This window comes from Rhipicephalus sanguineus, chromosome 10 (assembly GCF_013339695.2).
Source record: "Rhipicephalus sanguineus isolate Rsan-2018 chromosome 10, BIME_Rsan_1.4, whole genome shotgun sequence".
In the NCBI taxonomy this organism is placed as follows: Eukaryota; Metazoa; Arthropoda; class Arachnida; order Ixodida; family Ixodidae; genus Rhipicephalus; species Rhipicephalus sanguineus.
In genome coordinates, this window is record NC_051185.1 from 107,632,159 (window position 1) to 107,652,060 (window position 19,902).

The window sequence follows — 19,902 nt, forward strand, 5'->3', positions numbered from 1 at the left end:
CTTTCTCTATCTCTTTCTTTTTTTTCTTTCTCTCTTTCTGTGCTCCTTCTCTCGCCCATCAGAGTTATCAGAGTCGTGTGCCGGACAAATCGCCGCAGGTGTTCTGTGAGGGAAGATGAAGACGACGAAGAAAGCGCGTGCCGGTTCATGATGATGATGGTTCTTGTTCACAGTTTACGGACTGGCGCTCGGCTCAAACAGTTCCGTTGTTAAAATCTCCAGAACGACAGCCACAAGGTGCTTCACTGAGTGCGGCAGCCAGAAGTATGTGGAGCACTGTTCAGAATATTTGAACATTTAGGCGAGCGTGAAGACTCAGAATCACGGTTCATTTCATATACGCTATCAGTCTGACTGCAGTAGATCAAGCATTTTCGTTGATAAAACTAGTACCTTGTTGTAACGCGCTGCATAATCTTGTTGGTCAGTCGACTTTGTGTACCGGTGCTGATTTTCTAGTGTGTTCCTAGTGAATTTGCAAAATTCTTCGTCTGAACCGATGCCTGTATTATTTGATTGAGCTTTATTTGCCATAACCATGTCTTTAATCTTAAAGGGCTCGTTGTGAGGTTGACAAAATCAGATAAGAACTCGGAGTTCGAGCCGGAATGGAACCCCGGTATTCTGCGTGGCTGTCAAGCATTCTACCACAGAAGGCCTTGCAATTATTGTATGGCATCGTTTATTTGTGTGCGAGCCAAGTAGGTCGGAAAACCAGTCAAGCAATTGAAAAAGAAACGGCACATAAAGACTACAGAAGCAATGAGAACCAGCGTTCATGTAGTTCGGTAGTCCTTCTGTCTTTCCATTTCTTTTTTCTTTACGTGTGGGTTTCCTTAGGTGAAAGCCTTAGGGGCCTCCTTCGACGGTGGCCTTGGAAAACTGGGTGTGCATAACAAAAACTCACCTGAGCTAAATGAAAATCGGGGTTCGAACCATAATCGAAGCCAGCTATTCTGCGTGACATTCAAGTGTTCTTTCGAAGAGCCACGCCAGTGCATGAAACCACTATGTGAAGACCGCATACAGGCGTCATGCCGAGCAAGGAATCACGTATAATATCGCGTGGCAGGATGCCGCAAAATGGCATTATGCGGCAAACCATGTAAATTGCGTCAAGAGTGGGTGTTTAAAAGCTGCGGACACTTTACCAGGGGCTGTCCGCCGCGGTGGATCAGTGGTTACGGTGCTTGGTTGATGATCCGAAGGTCGCGGGCTCGATCCCGGCCGCCTTTCGGTGGAGACGAAATGGTAGAGGCCCGTCTACAGTGCGATGTCAGTTCACGTTAAAGAATACCAGCTGGTCGAAACTTCCGGAGTCCACTACCCTCGTAATCAAATCGTGGTATTGGGACGTAAAACCCAGATATTATTAATGCGTTACCAAAGGATAGCCCGTCATCAGCAACAGCCGCAGCATCAACAAAGTCGCATCAAGTTCGGCTTCACTTCTGGCCGAAATTCCGGTTCTGGCACGATTCGACATCCTGCCTTTAACTTTGATCTGGCGCGACGCATTACTCACACAGAGAGCATTACTTAATAAATAACCGATGATCTGCCTTTTCGCTGTCATAGCGTCACCTTGTTGCGTATGTAGTGTTGCTTTAAGTCAATACTGTTGATTGCAGGGCCGTATACAAGGCGCTATACAAGCCAACAAGTCTGCTCACCTCCATAAAGATCGTGCCGCGTGAAAAGTTCCAGATGAACAAGCAAGCTTGCGCCGACAAAGTGACCGCCTCCGTCATCAGGAACCCCTTCCTGGTCAAGTACTACACCGTCTTCTGCACGCGTGTGAGTAAAACAGGTTTTTCCAACATCTAGCTACTAAGCCCAATCGCTTACTGACCTGCCTGTAAGAAGCCATGGGTTCGCACGGACAGAGCGTTGATGTGGCTAACCAAGGTCAGACAACACATGCTTCTGCAGCTAACATTTTCGCTGAACTACTGTCAATGCTTTGAATGTAAACAAGTTTTTTGTTGGACGACTGTTGATGAACCAGCTCCCCCTTTCATTGTTGATGTCACACACTTAAAGACTGAGAACGCCTTAGGCTGAAGTTTCTCCACTATGGACATCATTTTAATGGTGTATCTATTACCTTTCTTCAACATTACACGCGCGTGTGTGTTTGTTTCGTCGACTTACTGTGTGAAGCCTGGTAGTTATGGAAAGGCTCAGGCAGCTTCTTCACAAAAGACTGCCGGCAATGATGTTCTGGTGAACCTTGGCGTGCTTCAGATTTTCCCAACAATATACTGGGTGTTTCACTTAACCTGAACCCTGCTTTAAGGAAAACATTTGAATGAATGAAGCTTTATTTCTTATTCGATCAAGCGTTCAAACTCAGCTATCAATTAAATGTGGCGGCGTGTAATGCCAAGTGAGCTCGATAAAAGATCAGATATCAGTAACAGCTCATCGCCGACAAGCCCACGATTTATCGGTTATCGGAAGTCGAGGGCCGCATTTCTTTGCGCTCGCGGGTTTTTCCATACGATGGCACCACCGAAATCTGGGCGCTAGAGCGAGCCTTGCTTAAAAAGCAAGAATACCCTGAAGGTGAGTGAGGAAAATGGGTATAGTAAGGCGATAACAAGCGACATCTCGACAGGCTTGAACGCATACAACTTGGGCAGTCACACAAGAAAGCCGTGACACTAGCTTCTATCGAATCAACAGAGAGCCACCACCTCTATGTCTATTTGACCTAAGTACAAAACGAGAAACGCTACGCGCGTCATGTCTTCCCTCTAGCCTGGCCGTTAATTCTCACAGAGCGAGAGAGGAACGCGGTGCGACAGTCAGCCAGGCGAGCGTCGGAGAGCTAAGTTTCGGTATAGATGGATGCTATGAGCGAGGCTTGGGCTAAAGCCACCACCTCGCGGCGTGTTAAAACGTCGACGAAATTACCCTTTTATTGGAAACGTGCCGAATGGGACGGTCGTAGCAACGGCGCGTCTTCTTTTTTTCGAGGCTGGAGGCACACATGTCACCGCCCCGTTATAAAGGGGACGCTGATAACATCCATCTATCCATCCAAGAGCACTGTGAGAGGAAAGTGTGAAAGATAAAAGGCGCGTTCATGTGGCCTCCGTTATGCGTTTGACGGTAGCTCAGTGTTCTAAACGCCCGGCAGCCATCGTCGCGGACCGAGAGGTCATAGGTTCGACTCCTATCAACGGATCTTTTCTTATAATTCTTTTTCTTTGTCATCTGATGGCTTTCATTTTGCTGACGTATTTCAGTGACGGAAATACGTCATGAAAGTCTTTGTGGACCCCGACATAAAACTTTCGAGTTAAGAAAAATGTTTGCATTGCTGGGAGCTTGAAGGTGCCAAATGTAGCATGTTTCTGAGAGCATTACAACATCAAGGCAGTTAAGCTGCTCAGAAAATAAAAATTAAAGCCTCAGTGACCTTATTACCGATTGACCGGACAATTAATCGCGAAATTCGCCAGAAAGTTCTTTTGCAATGCAAGAATACGCGAGGAAATTCTTCCAACGTTACATGGCGCAGGTGCAGGATATTGCAAGTGAAACATGGACCGAAAAGATCACGCCTTGTCACGATTATCTCTGGAGCGCTTGCGAAGAATTTGATTTAGAGTGAGAGAGGCAGGAGACCGTGGTGGCACGACAACTACACTTTGTCAAACAAAAGTGCGAAGAATCCTCTAACACTGAAAGTTAGCTCAATAACAAAGCATATGCATAATAATCCAAACAAGAACTAGCTAAAATCCAGTCTGGGGTCGACTCTAGCGCTAGCTAGTCTATAGCCACTACGGCGGTTCGGTAACCGAACGTTCTTTCTGTTCGCCACGTCGACTCCGTGCCTGTGTCGTAACAACGTCTCGTCGAGTTCGTCGACGACGTCCTCAGTAAGCTCCCGTGGTCGTCGTCGCTCGCTTCCGCCCAACGCGCCTCTTGTCTTCGTCGCTCATGTCCCGGTCGTCTTCAGCCTGGTAGGTTAGACCTAACTCGTCACTGGCCTCCATTCCGTGCTGCCTGGACCCAACTGATGACGGGGCGCTCCGATGACTGTGGTGGGGGCCGCTGTCGACCTAATACGAAGGGTAAGAGCTGTTGACGCACCGAAACTGCGGTGATGATATGTGGCAAGTGCGGGCAGCCTCACTCGGTGTCTCCCGAGGTCGACGGCCACTTCCCGAGCATCTCGTACCGGCTTCCTCCAGAACCGGGTGCCCGCTGCTTTCGTCGCGGTTGCAACGCTAACTTCCTTGACCTTGTCAGCCCGAAGCTCCAGAGAACAGTCCCGTCTCTTCTCCCGTTTCTGACCACGGCTCATGTCGCATGCCACGAGCCCTTCAGTGGCCAATCGCGTGCGCGGATGTCGCACGGGCGCACACCATCGGGTAATTTGGCATACTTCGCACACCATCGACGTATTCCACCGTTTGCCACGTGCCTCGTTCCTTTTTACTCAGGGCACTGGGCCCTCTTTTAAAGAGTTTTTCAAAAAACTCCTTGTCTGATTTATGCGTCCGACGCAACCGTATGCCTTGCACTTCATTTCTGGCCTCTTTCTTACGTAGATTCAAGTGCACTTCCCCCTAACCACATTGTCGCGCACTTTTCACCACACTTTTTGTTCACGTGTCATCATTGATATAGATTACACGTCTCTACGAACACAATGTTCACATAGTTCGCACTTCAGGTCACAATTTCACCAAATTCACATTGCTCGGCTCATGAAATCCGCTCCGACGTTCTGTTCCGTGATTACCGTACACACGGTAGCTACCTCTTTCTCTTTTCTCTCTTCTACCTTTCTCTCTTCATATCTTTTTAGCATATCAATGTGAAACACCTTTTTCTGATCTTGGACCCAAATTTCATAATCCATTTCACTCTTCTTTTAGGTGACTGTAAATGGCCCTTTCTATTGTATCAACATTTTATATATTCTCCGTGGGTAGCAGCACCAGTACTTTATCTCCCGCGTTTAGTGCCCTACGCACTGTTCTACGATCATAGTATGATTTCTGCTTCTGATTGGCTTGTTCCAATTCCTGGTGTGCTATTTGGCATGTTTCCTCTAGCCTGTTCCGTTCCTAAGATCTAGCACATATGTATGTGTGTTCTTTTCCTCTGCTCTGAACTTTTCCCTGGACCACAACTGTTTCAGAATTGTTACTGGGCCTCTGACGGTTCTCCCGTGTAGCATCTCAAATGGCGAGAATCCTAAACTAGCCTGAGGTACCTCGCAATATGCAAACAGGAGTGTCGGCATATATCTATCCCAATCCTTGGGCCTTTCTTTACACATCTTTTTTAACATCGTTTTTAGTGTTCCATTGAAGCGTTCTACCAACCCGTTGGCCATTGGGTGGTATGGGGTGGGGAACATCTGATCAATGTACGTTATTCGGTAGACTTCCTTCATCATCTCTGAGGTAAAGTTCGATCCTCTGTCACTAAGTACCTCCTTTGGTACGCCATACCTTGAAAACATTTCCAAAAGAGCCTCTGTTACCTTAATGGTGTCTGTTTTTTAGGGCCATCGCATCCGGGTACCTGGTAGCTACATCCACCATGGTTAGTACATACCTGTTCCCTTCACCTGACCTTAGGTTCATCGACCCCACAATATCAATCGCCACCCTTATCAAATGGTGGCTCTACAATCGCCATCCTAGCCACAGGAACTTTACCTATTCTCCCTTTATCAACTTTTTTTTTGGCATACGTCACATGATTTAACATATCTTTTTAAATCACTCTGCATTCCTACCTAAAAGAATTCTTCTGTGATCCTCTCCAGAGTGTTTTTTATGCCCTGATGACCGGCCATTACACCGTCATGCCCCAATTTCAACACTGTGCTCTTTAATTCCTCCGGCACCATTCCTTCGCGACCCGAGCTAAACACACACTTGCGATAAAGCAGCCCGTTCTGTTTCACAGACTGTGCTACCGTTCCACTCTTCTTTCTTCTCATGGTTTCTCTTAATCTCTCCTCACATGCTCTAATAGATGGGCCCTTGTCTTGCAACTCTTTGAATTTATCCACTGTTATATCTAACCCGTTAATGTATGTGACCTGCAGTGGTTTCATAGTCTTACTTGCTCGTGGCCCTGGTTTGTACCGCGGCCGCTATTTCAGCGTTTGCTTCCTCCCCTTCTGCGGGCCCCGAGTCTTTTCTCTGATCTAAGCCTTTCTCAGCCCCTCTCCACAATGGATCAGGGTCATCCGCCTTTCTCACCCCCGGTACATTTCCCACAATCGGGTCGTAAATGGGACACTCCACACACGTTGCTGTCACCAGACCTGTATAAAAGGGTGTAGATACCCGTATTTTTGCGTCTGGCAGGTATCTGAAGGTTCTGTCCACAAAGGCCACGGGCTTTACCTGTCCGGTCATATTTTCCGGTGACACTAAACTTTTCCTTACTCACTCTGTATCGGCGCCTGTATCCCGCAACACCGTAACCTTCTGCCCGTGCACCTCGCCTACTACTACTGCCACGTCTGGCTCTTTCTGTCCCTCCTATCTGTATTTCATTACAAAGGCAGTCTTTTCGGCTGACTTCGTCTTACAATCTTCAGTTCTATGTCCTCTTTTCTGGCATAGTGGGCAGGTCACGGGCTTTTCGCTGTAACTATTCTGTGTGCGACAATTTACGGCAATATGCTCAGGCCGGCTGCGCAGGAAACGTTGCTGTACCCTCGTTTTGCTTATTGGGACCTGACCTCTAGCATACCCCTCCTCTGCCATAGGGTTTTCAGCGTTCCCCTTTTCAAGATTCCTTAGCACTTGAGCTTCTATAAACTGGTCAGCCTGCCTTGCCATTTCTTTCACCGTGCTCACCTTTCTTTCCTTCACAAATTTAGCCAGCTTACTGCTGCAACGGTTGAGGAACTGCTCGCCAACTATTTTGTCGCGGACGCCTTGGTACGTTTTTTTTCTGTCTGACAGTTCCATCCCGCGATCAAAATAGTTAGAAAGGCGGCAGACAAACTGTTTGCCAGTCTCAGAGTTCTCAGGTCTCCTTATCCCGTAAACCCTCGGCAGTCAGCCTGCACCTCTCTAATAAAGTTTTCTTGACCAGAAAGTTTTCTTGGCACAAGATTCTAGCGACTCTTTTGCCAGCATGCAGCCGAACATGATCAATGCCTCTCCCACGAGGCACAGACTCAGAGCATTGGCCCACTCGCTCCTCTCCCAGCCTTGCCCGATCGCAATCTTTTCGAAACGATGCAAATATTCATCCAGGTCGTCTCTTCGTTCATTGAAGGGCGCCATGAGCTATCTTGGGCAAATCTGTCTAGGCCTGTGAGTAAGTCAGTTGGCCGCCGCCGTGAAGGTACTCGCGCTGCCAGCATCGTTGCGCGGAGCAGCATTTATTTCCGCTATCTTAACTTAAGCTAGAAAATCTCCTTCTCGCGCTCGTACTCGATTTCCCGCTCCTTGCGCTGAGTTTCGCGTTCCTGTTCTTTCTGCACGAGCTGCTTATCATGCTCTTTCTGAGCGCTCTCAAAAAACCTCTTCGTCTCCTCCTCATCCATTTCTACGTCTTTGGCCACGGCCGCCAACTTCTCCCAATCCATCTCTGCAACCCCCGACGATACGTGACTGGGCCAAAAGATGAAAAGATCCTGGAAGGCTCGCCAATTATTGTCACGATTATCTCGGGAGCGCTTGCGAAGCATGGGATGGAGAATTAGAGTGGCAGGAGACCGTGGTGGCACCACAAATACACTTTATCAAACAAAAATCGCAAATATCAGCTAACACTGAAAGTTAACTCAATAACAAAACATATACATAATGATCCGAACAATACCTAGCTACAATCCAGTCTGGGGTCAACTCTAGCCCTAGCCAGTCTGTAGCCACTGTGGCAGTTCGATAACCGAACGTTCTTTCGGTTCACACGTCTACTCCGTGCCTGTGTCGTGACGACGTCTCGTCGAATTCATTGACGACGTCCTCAGCAAGCTCCCGTGGTCCTCGTCGGTTGCTTCCGCCCAACGAGCCGCTTGTCTTCGTCGCTCGTGTCCCGGTCGTCTTCAGCCTGGTAGGTTAGGCGTAATTCGTCACTGGCCTCCGTTCCGTGCTGTCTGGACCCAACTGATGACGGGGCGCTCCGATGACTGTGGTGTGGGCCAACGTTACTAGAACAAACTCAGTTTCAAAGCTCCGTATCTCCGCCAGCGGAGGAGGGTGGTCCGAACGGCGGTCGCGAGAACTAGCGGCGCTGCAGTTCCGTCTTGCTCCACTATCGGCGCGTCGTCTGCTGCCACGGAATAACGCTGCGGTCCGCCGCGCAGTTGCTCGCGGCAACTGCGCGGCAACTTTCTTATTGTACTAGTTAGGTGGATACTTAGGTGGATATGCATAAGGTCGTCTGCATGCATTGGCCCGCGTGCGTTGTTCATTGATTGGCTAAGAATCAGGGGCGTAGCCAGAAATTTTTTTCGGGGGGGGGGGGGGGGGGGGTTCAACCATACTTTTTGTATGTTCGTGCGTGCGTTTGTATGTGTGCGTGTATATATACGCAAGCAAAACTGAAAAATTTCGGGGGGGTTTGAACCCCCCCAACCCCCCCCCCCCCTTGGCTACGCCCCTGCTAAGAATCGATGTTCGGTCTATATTGCCACGCCCACTTCTTGTTTTATTTTGACGTGTTCGGGTTTGACCAGCAAGGACGGTTATCAACGCCCGACGCTGTCCGCGAAGCAGTGTTCGAGAAGCTTCGCGATTGTAGATCGTTTTGGTAAGATTGCGCGCTGCACGCGAATGTTCCAGCTTTGTCGAGAGATAACGCCGCCATCAGCGATATCACTGGAAAGTTCGATAGCGCCTGTATAAAATCCGGCGCGCTTGACCGCTTGTCAGTTGATCGACGGTCGACGCTCTGTTCGCCGCTATCAGTGTATTGCTGTAGTTTGACTTTAAGTTTCTCGGCCACAAGTTCGGCCAAATAAAGAGTTTCATCTCGGACCTGCTGACTGCTGCCTTCGTCGACGTCATGACCCTGTGACAATATTTGAGCTGTCTACATTGCGCTTAACTTCCAAGCATAAGAGTTTCTAAGCGAATGAGGGTTTTCAGCGCAATTTTTATAACTACCACCACAATTTTAGCCGCTGCCGTCTTTCTAGACCAAGAACAACCCAACACGTTTGTAAAAGCCTTTATAGTGTGCGAAGAAGCGTACTTACTCGAGATACAAAAACGTTCTAGAAAAACAGTACTCATGTTTCTACAATTCATTGAAAAAAACTTTCTCGAAAAACATCACCAATGCTTTGCAATGTTTACAAGACACGTTTTCGCGACGGTTAAAGGGATACAGACCCAAAATTGGAAAATTTTACGAGATCTCGGTAAATGAAATCTCAGTGTGCGATTACATCGAATAGATGTCGTCTCTGAGCATTTTTTTCACCGGATAGTTGTATTTTCGGTGTCTCATCTTTCTACGTCGCATCCTTCTACGGTGCCTTACCCAATTCGAACAGCTCGGCCGTGATGTGAGCACCGAGCAGTTATTCGCGCGTACTCTGTCGCTAGAACAGTCGTCAGTATTCAACTTCAGTTTTTCAACTTCACCGAGCAGATGTTCCGTGCCCGCAGCACTTACACAGTATGACAGCCGTTTGCGTTTCGTGCTGCAGCCGTTCACTACGCAGTTAAACTGCTCGTCAACTACAATTATCTTTTGCACAAGTAAGTCTCCATTCCCGGAGACACGGTACACATAAAAAAGACGAGGACCAGCGCTGGTCCTCGTCTTTCCTATGTGTACCGTGTCAAATTTTTGCGCTGAGCAGCCCGTACCCGAGCCGGCGAGTGTAAAATATTCCGCACATCTTGTTCGATACCTCTTCGTAAAATCTCTCGAAAATCCACTGCTTTGAAGGCATGGCGACAGCTGACAACTGATCGAATGTCAGTGTGATGCAACTCTCAGTCTCGGTAGCGTATATAGGTAATCGCCTGCCTTTCGTTTTGTTGTTCTATTTCTGGCAGCTCCTCCAAACTGGGCACTGGGCTTTCGCGGGACGCCGTGCCTTTTGGGGAGGATTTACGCCAAAACCCCGAACATTTTGGCTTTGAAATGTGGGGTGGAAGTGCTGGGAACAAGCGCGGCACGGCACCGGGCGCGAGTTCCCACTTGCCACGTGGGATCAAAACTTCTTGTCCCGCAACGACACGACGATAGTGCTTTACAATGTCGTCACTCTCAAAATGAACGTCACAGACCTTGCATTTCGCAGTAAGCTTTCTATCTTTGCGATGCGAAGCTTGAATGGCGTAGGGTCTTTTGGAGGTCCGAAGAAGTGTCATGAAGCGGAGTCGTCGTTGCGGTAGCCGCTCTTGCAGCCCGGCGCAAAGCAAGTCGGCATACCGCATTGTGAATCTGTTCGCCCTCCTTACGCTTCGTACATCATGCACGTGTCTTCGTACAAGACGCTAAGCCTGGTCAAGAACAGTCGCAAAAATGATGAGCTAACAAAGCGCAGACGACGCTGTAACCCACGTGCGCTCGTACATCGGCGGCGCCGATCACAAATCACAACAAGCGCCAGCCGCGGGAGCTAGACGTGACTGCAGCGCCACTAGTTCTCACGACCGCCACGCGGTCCGCCTCTCCGGCGGAGCTTTTAAACTGAGTTTGTTCTAGTAACGTTGGTGTGGGCCGCTGCCGTCCTGATACGAAGGGGAAGAGCTGTTGAGGCACCGGAACTGCGGTGATGAGGTGCGGGAAGTCCGGCCAGCCTCACTCGGTGTCTCCCGAGGTCGACGGCCACTTCCCGAGCCCCTCGTGCCGGCGGCCTCCAGAATCGGGTGCCCGCTGCTTGACCTTCTCAGTCCGGAGCTCCACAGAACAGTCCCGTCTCTTCTTCTTCTGTTTCTGACCACGGCTCGGGTCGCCTGCTACGAGCCCTTCAGTAGCCAATCGCGTGCGCGGATGTGGCACGGGCGCACACCATCGGGTAATCTTCCATACTTCGCACACCATCGACGTATTCCGCCGTTTGGCACGTGCCTTGTGCCCTTTTACTCACGACTCCCGCTTAAGTCGGCTATGTCTTTCTCAAGTCTGATAACGGGCCCAGCCTATATGCGAACGACAACCTTCCCAGTTTTGTGCCAGACGAACAGGTAACCTGATTTCTTTGACCATTTCTTCGCGGTTGTCACCGGAGGTTTAGAGAGCTTTGTTAATTCTCGTTAAAAAAAAAGGTCTTCTTGCCGTCGTCTTAAAGTCTTCTTCCAATCAGGCACCTTCGCAAACCGCAATGTAGCCGCAACTGTGCACCAGCAAGTGTTCCCTTTCCCCTACCCCTTAACGCCTTTTAAGGGGGCACGTGACTGGGTGTCGCAGCCACCGGCCTTTCGCTCACTGAGCGATTTGCACCTTTCCCTACGAAAAATGGTCGGCGTGCTCGTAGTTACAAAATAAAAGCTTAAATAATAATAATTGGGGGTCTTAACGTCCCGTAACCTCGATATGATTATGAGAGAGGCAGCAGGGGAGGGCTCCCGAAATTGCAACCACCAGCTGCGGTTCCGTGATACTTCCATCGGATTGCGGCCGCCGCGGCCGGGATTCCATTCCGCAACCTTCAGGTCAATAGTCAAGCACATACCGGGTGTTCAAAATTAAGCTTTATGGTTTTCTTAAAATTCAACACTGGGAGGTAAGCGAAAACCACCTTTTGCAGATATGTTATGTATCCAGGGGGACACAAAGTGAGACAATAATTATCGCTGTCAGCCGCCAATTAACTAAGATTGAATAATGAACTTTTAATGAGTGCAGCAAGCGGGCATGTTTGTATTGAAAAATTGGAGGCAGTCTCGTTTCTACGCAGTTGCACTTGGAAGAATTATTCTAGCATATCCGTGCCTCGAGATATCCTGCTGCAAAATTTAATTGAGGTTGGCATGATTACGCATGCAAGACAGTGAGCACTGGCGCAAAGCTCCTCCCCGATGTGCCGCGGCAATTGCCTGCGGCGTTTAATCTGACAACGGGTCGAAGGCATGGGCAAAATGATAACGGTTACCCTTTTGCTATCGGCTGGCGATAGCAAGCAATGACTGCTCGTCAAATCAGGGCGTAACATTGCGCCGATTCTCACCGCCTTGCATGCGTAATCATGCAGACCGTAATTAAACTTTGCAGCGGGATATCTCGGGGCGCAGACATGCTAGAAAAATTCTTCCAAGTGCAACTGCATAGAAACGCTTCTGCCTCCAGCTTTTCAATACAAACACGGCCGCTTGCTGCACTCACTAAAAAGTTTATTATTCAATCTTAGTTAATTGGGTGGCTGACATTGCTAATCATTCTCTCACTTTGTGTACCCCTGGATACATATCTGCAAAGATACGCGACGACAGTTCGGCAGCGGTGTGCGCCTGAGCAGTACCTAAATATTGCGCTTGCTTTTACAGTGTTGTCGGACCCACGAGAGGAACTACTGCTCCCCAGCCCAGTTGAAGACGGATCTACGCGACGAGCCCCGGGTATCACCTGCATCATCTGTGTTCGTGCATGACAGACGAGACAACGCCCACTTTACGAGGACTGCCTAAAGTCCCGACGGCTTAAAAGGACCAGCACAGCGAGAATTCGACACAGTTCGGCAGCGGTGCGCGCCTGAGCAGTACCTAAATATTGCGCTTGCTTTTACAGTGTTGTCGGACCCACGAGAGGAACTGCTGCTGCCCAGCCCAGTTGAAGACGGATCTACGCGACGAGCCCCGGGTATCACCTGCATCATCTGTGTTCGTGCGTGAAAGACGAGACAATTCGCCCACTTTACGAGGACTGCCTAAAGTGCCGACGGCTTAAAAGGACCAGCACAGCGAGAATTCGACACAGTTCGGCAGCGGTGCGCGCCTGAGCAGTACCTAAATATTGCGCTTGCTTTTACAGTGTTGTCGGACCCACGAGAGGAACTGCTGCTGCTCAGCCCAGTTGAAGACGGATCTACGCGACGAGCCCCGGGTATCACCTGCATCATCTGTGTTCGTGCGTGAAAGACGAGACAACGCCCACTTTACGAGGACTGCCTAAAGTGCCGACGGCTTAAAAGGACCAGCACAGCGAGAATTCGACACAGTTCGGCAGCGGTGCGCGCCTGAGCAGTACCTAAATATTGCGCTTGCTTTTACAGTGTTGTCGGACCCACGAGAGGAACTGCTGCTGCTCAGCCCAGTTGAAGACGGATCTACGCGACGAGCCCCGGGTATCACCTGCATCATCTGTGTTCGTGCGTGAAAGACGAGACAACGCCCACTTTACGAGGACTGCCTAAAGTGCCGACGGCTTAAAAGGACCAGCACAGCGAGAATTCGACACAGTTCGGCAGCGGTGCGCGCCTGAGCAGTACCTAAATATTGCGCTTGCTTTTACAGTGTTGTCGGACCCACGAGAGGAACTGCTGCTGCTCAGCCCAGTTGAAGACGGATCTACGCGACGAGCCCCGGGTATCACCTGCATCATCTGTGTTCGTGCGTGAAAGACGAGACAACGCCCACTTTACGAGGACTGCCTAAAGTGCCGACGGCTTAAAAGGACCAGCACAGCGAGAATTCGACACAGTTCGGCAGCGGTGCGCGCCTGAGCAGTACCTAAATATTGCGCTTGCTTTTACAGGTAGGCGGCATTCTTACAAATTCCTGTTATACTTTAGAACTGTGCACTGCTGCCGAACAATTTGTCACTTCTTTTGTTTGTATAGTCTTTGCTGTTGGCTTGCTGTTGGTTTACTGTTGGTTTGCGGTTGCAATGGCTAAAGAAATGACAAAGGCCTTCGAAGATTTCAAGCGTGAGCTTAGGCTAGAAATCAGAGGCTTAAAAGAAAAATTTGAGGGCATTGGTGAAATCACGAAGCAGTTACAGGAAGTATTGAAAGAAAACAGAGAACTTCGTGCCCAAAACATGAAACTGACAAACAAACTAGAGGAGCTAGAACAGTATCAGCGTTCCAATAATGTTGAGATTAAGGGCATTCCGCTTGAGGGTGAACCAGTCGCTATAATCAAACAGATTGGTGTAGTCATACAGGAGGAAGTAACGGAAGCTGACATTGATGTTTGTCATCGTGTGCCTACTGCTCGGCACGACGAATCAAACATAATTGTCCGGTTCATCCGTAGAACAAAGAGAAATGCTTTCCTCAACAAAGCGAAGAAATCAAAATTAGATGCAAACAAACTTGGATTCCAATCCCCTTCCAGAGTTTATGTGAATGAACACCTAACCCGCTATGGCAAGCAACTGCTCGGTGCCACAGTACAAAGAAAGAAGGAACTACGATGGAAATTCGTGTGGACTGCAGGAGGCAAAGTGTTTGCAAGGAAGGATGAAAACTCACCAGTGTTGAGGATTGCATGCATCAGCGACACCGAAAAGATGAACGAAGGCACGTAGTGCGCAGTCTTCTAGGTGTACTTGTAGAGTGCCGCGTACGCAATGGACAGTCCTGAAGCGTGTAGCTATTACGATGTTGCCACTTTTAACGAGACTTTTTCATGTGATTCTAAACGGTTTAAAATCCTACACCTAAACACGCGTAGCATTAGAAATAAAGAGCAGCAACTTAGTGACTTGTATGCCTCGATCACCCACAGCTTTGATATTCTGATGTACACGGAAACCTGGCTAACAGAAACGGAAAAACCGCCACATTTCCACGTTTACTCATATAATGGTCTCGTGCGGTCAAGCGGTAGAGGTGGTGGTATAGCAATTTATGTTAAAACGTCTTTAAGGCATGAAATTATTTCTGAGTTTTCAGTAATAAACAACAACATTGAATGTATGTCGGTTCGTTTACAGAAATTAATAGTTGCAGTAATGTATCGACCACCAATGGGCAACAAACTAGATTTTTTTTAGTATTTGGAGCGTATGCTTTCTTTTCTATGTCGATTTTCGATGCATTTTGTAATAATGGGTGACGTCAACATAGATATGTTATCGAGTAACACTGCAGCTAAAAAGTTTATTGAAATCGTACACTCCTTTGCATGCACCAATCTTATTACGGAAGCCACAAGATTAACTGAAAAAAGTGCAACTTCACTCGATATATGTGTTACAAACATTTATTCTCGAGACTGTTTTTCTGGACTGCTAACAGCTGACGTAAGCGACCATCTACCAATTTTTTGCTTACTGCCGAATATGCACGTCAAACGCGAAACCACAGCGGAAGCCTTATCTCGCAGCATTAGTGCTGCACGCTTGGAAGTGTTTCGCTCAGATATTCAATCAGTCGATTGGACATGCGTGTTTGAGCAAAGAAACCCAAATGCAGCATACGAGGCATTTTTTGAAAAACTTAGAGTATGTTATAATCAAGCATTTCCAATGACCTTGCGAAATCGAAAACCCAAACGCGCAAGGAAGCCGTGGATTGATAAAAAACTACTGAAAATGATTAAAACAAAAAATAAAATGTACCACACCTTTGTTCGGTCACGGAACCTGGAGGCGTTCTCGGAGTTTAAAAAATACCGAAATAGGTTGAACACCGACTTAAAGCGTGCGAGGGAAACATATTACGAAAAGTTGTTTACGAAGATAAAAAATGACTCTGGGAAGGTGTGGGACGAGGTTAAGAATCTAATGTCTGAGAAAAAAGAAGCACCACCGCTATGTTTTCATACCAGTGCAGGCACCTTATCTGATAGTGACGCAGCGAATAAGATGAATGATTACTTTGTGACCAGTGCAGAATACAAAAATGATAGCAGTACAGCTCCCTGTGTTACATTAAAAGAGTACGGGCTTAAAAACTCCGTGTCACTATCTCCAGTGACATCAGAGGAAGTAATACAATTAATAAACCAGATTAAGAATAACGTAGCCGCTGGCTTTGATGAGATCAAGGCAACTCCGCTAAAATACGTAGCTGATATTATAGCTCCAGTGATTGTTTATATAATAAATAGAATGTTTGAAACTGGCATTTTTCCAGACCGCCTAAAAATAGCGAGAGTATGCCCCGTGTTCAAGGGTGGTGATAAAAGGCAATTCACAAATGACAGGCCAATATCCGTTCTTCCTGTTTTATCTAAGGTATTCGAGAATGCAATAAACGTACGCTTGTACAAATTCTTTGACAAGTATAATGTGATCAGTGAGGCTCAGTATGGTTTTCAAAAAAATAAATCTTGTGAAGCAGCTCTGCTTAATATTAAACATGAACTAATCACAAACATCGAACACAGACTGTACTCTCTCGGTTTGTTCATAGACTTTAGGAAGGCGTTTGAATCGGTATGTCACGAAGTACTAACGGGTAAACTTAGCAAATATGGCGTACGTGGTGTGGTTCTAATGAAAGACTATCTGACAAACCGCCTTCAATATGTTTGTATAAACAACAGTGCATCCACTTACTTAAACATTACAAGAGGAGTACCGCAAGGGTCAATTCTTGGCCCTCTATTGTTCATAATTTATATAAACGACCTGTGTGATATCCCATGTTCTCCCAAGTTAATAATGTATGCTGATGACACTAACATATTCTCCAGCGGCACATCCATTCTAGAGCTTGAACACCAGGTTAATAACTACCTACAAAAGTTGTCCGCTTATCTTAGTTTGAATAAACTGCAACTAAATGTTAGTAAAACGAAATACATTGTGTTTGCCCCACCTAATAAGCCGCGTAACTATAGTTCGACTGTTTTATTTGAGGGCAAAGAGATAGAGCAAGTCACCAGACAGAAGTTTCTAGGTGTATTGTTTTCCGAAGGCTTGACATGGAACACACATGTAGAAAAACTAACGGTAGAACTCAGCAAAACCGTTGGATGTTTATATAAGCTCAGCCCAGTATTACCAAAGTGGTTACAACTAGAATTATATTATGCTCTTTTCTACTCTAAAATGAATACGGTATCTTGGTATGGGGTACTACTACACAAAAAAACTATCAAAAATTACTAGTTCTTCAAAAAAGAGTTTTGCGAGCATTCGAGCAGTACCGTGGTATTATCAAGGACTTGAAAACTAAGCCACTCTTTGAAAAATACGTAATACTAACGGCAACAAAACTGTATCACTTCAAACTTCTGCAATGGGTGAAACAAAACAAGCCACAGTGTCTTCAGAACCCGCCTGACAATACGCATTATACCATGCGTCAGCAACGCCGGAAAATCCCAGCATTAAGGACAAATTATGGCAAGCAACACGTTCAGTATCAAATACCCACAATGTTAAATCGTTTACACGGTCTCATAGATTTCAATTCCATACCCTCGAACATCATTATCAAGTCCATCCTAATGAACCATGATATTGAGTATGCTTATTAAAGTTCCTATGCTTGATTTGTTACATCCTATCTATCAATTTGAGTTGTGTTGTAGTTTCTTTTCTTATGCTTTATTTAATATTGTGTATTGATGAAGTTTCTTTTGAGATGAAGCTTTTGTGATGAAGTTCTTTTGTTATGTTTTCTCTGAAATTGTGTTATAAGAACACGCTAAATATTGTTGTGTTATTGTTTTATTTCTGAAAATGTCTGCGACAGAGTGAGATGTTCAGCGGCCTGCGTGCCAAACTGTATTTAGGAGCAGAGGCCCCATGTCAGGCTATATAGCCTTTAGCCTCTGCTCCCGATCCTGTAAGAATTCAGGACAAATAAACTTCAATTCAATTCAATTCAAGATGGTTTTCACGTTTTTCCCAGTGCTGAATTTTAACAAAACCATAAAGCTTAACTTTGAACACCCGGTATACTATAATATGCATGCATATAATAGGCATATATATAAGTACCCTCGCTCGCTCCGAGACCGAATGACGAGAAAATATGGAGATTTCAATATGGAAGTAAGCAAAACTTGCTATAAAAACACAACGCCTTAAAAGCACTACATTGTTATGCGGGCAACACTTAAAAAACACAATGCCGGCGAATTTAGGCAACAGCATGCACTTCAATGGTGCCATCGCCTGCTTTGAAATACACCCGCCACGGTGGTCTAATGATTATGGTGCTCGACTGCTGACCCTGAAGGTCGAGGGATCGAGTCCCTGCCGCGGCGATGGAGGCGAAAATGCTTGAGGTCCGTGTACTTATATTTAGGTGGACGTTAAAGAACCTTAGGTGGTCGAAATTTCCGGAGCCCTCCGCAACGGCGTCCTTCATAATTATATCGTCGTTTTTGGACGTTAAACTCTAACAATTATTATCGTAATATAGCTTTGAAATGCCTGATTTCTTTTTTAAGAGCGTCCACGCCAACGTCAAAGAGACGCTCGACGGATCTTCGTTCACTTTTAGTAAGTGTTGGCAAATGTACGTGTGTTGAGAGCCAGCGGGTTGAAGAGAAGTTGATAACCGGAATAAAAGAAAAAAAAGGGGGGGGGGGGGGCAGAGACAACGTAAGCATGTTCTATGCAACTAGCACGTCACAATAACAAAGCTATTGAGTGTCTTTTCTTGCGTTCGGTAATTTTCTCATTACACACAAACTAGGCCCTCAAAAAGGCATTTTAACCAGCACGTCATTGTACTGTAAATGCGTTTATTTTTAAGAGTTTCAAAATGGCAATAAGTACGTTACTAACTTACCAAACAAGTAATGTGTTACCGTCCACACGGTGACTTGTAAACACCATAGCGCCAACACTGCCTAGAAAAAACAACCAACGTGTTTTCTACGTTACGAGCTCGCGGTGGGCTCCAAGGAGCTGATAACGTTACGCTAGCTTCCAACAGCAGTCGATAAGAGAGCGGTGGTAAGCACTTCTGCGGTGACGGTGCGCTCGCTTTCATAGCGTCGGGGAACAAAAGCCTGTGCCTTCTTCAATATGGCTGAGGGCCGCCACCCAGCCACTTACCAGCCACTAAAGTCACTGGAACGGGAAAAGTACCGCGACCGTCGTGCGCGCCGCCATATTTGGTCCAGCGCGCCCGAAGCTGCGGCGGTGCGGTGTTGATTTCACGTGGAGTAACGCATGTTTTACGCATTGCGTGCGCTTTTGCAGCCCGAATGAAGCATACCGTTGTTCTCTCACTGATTAGGAAAGAAATAGCGGCAATTTTCACATGCCTGCATGCGGACGCACGCGTACTAACGCGATAAAGAAATGCGAACTGCGCGGCATTTACGCGCTCGGCTGTCTGCATTTATTAAATGCGAGGCATTTTTTAGCGAATTTCTGTGACTTTGTACGTATCTATCTATCTATCTATCTATCTATCTATCTATCTATCTATCTATCTATCTATCTATCTATCTATCTATCTATCTATCTATCTATCTATCCGCCCCCGACTTTGTGCTGTCCTGGCCGCTTCGTTAATGTGAAGTACGCCAAATTTGGCAAGGCATAACATGACTGTATGACGAATAAAAATTAGGGTGATAACATGAAAATAATGACATGCATGCCATGTACGGCATGATTTACATGCCACGCTTATGGTGCGCTCGCGGCCACTTCGATAGCTTGATACACAACAAAATTGGTATGGCATGACAAGGGTGTATGACGAACATAAGTGACTGGTTATAACGTGCAAATCATGACAGACATGCCATGTAAAACATTATTTACATGACATAGCTTCGGGGCGCTCGCGGTCGTTTAATGAAATGCATATATACCAAAATTTTTATGACGAGCTATTTCTGTATGGCGAACGTTAGTGACAGGTGGTAACATGAAAATCATGACTTCCATGTCATGTACGGCATGACTTACTTGCCACGCTCATGCTGCGATGGCGGGTGGTTCGCTAGATTGAAATGCACCAAAATTGGTATAGCGTGAGGTGACTCTATGACGAACACGAATGACAAGTGGTAACGTGAAAATCATGAAGGTATTTATGTTGGTCATACAGTCACGTCACGCAATACCGAT

At 46.9% G+C, this 19,902-nt stretch overlaps 1 protein-coding gene across 1 annotated transcript in view; it reads left to right on the forward strand.

The window, feature by feature from the left end:
- LOC119406639 (uncharacterized) overlaps window positions 1–19,902 on the forward strand; it is a 141,042-nt gene that overhangs the window by 31,860 nt on the left and 89,280 nt on the right. Inside the window, exon 4 of the mRNA XM_049420166.1 lies at window positions 1,632–1,797. Coding sequence (XP_049276123.1) covers window positions 1,632–1,797 — 166 coding nt within the window. The remainder of the gene's footprint in view (window positions 1–1,631; window positions 1,798–19,902) is intronic.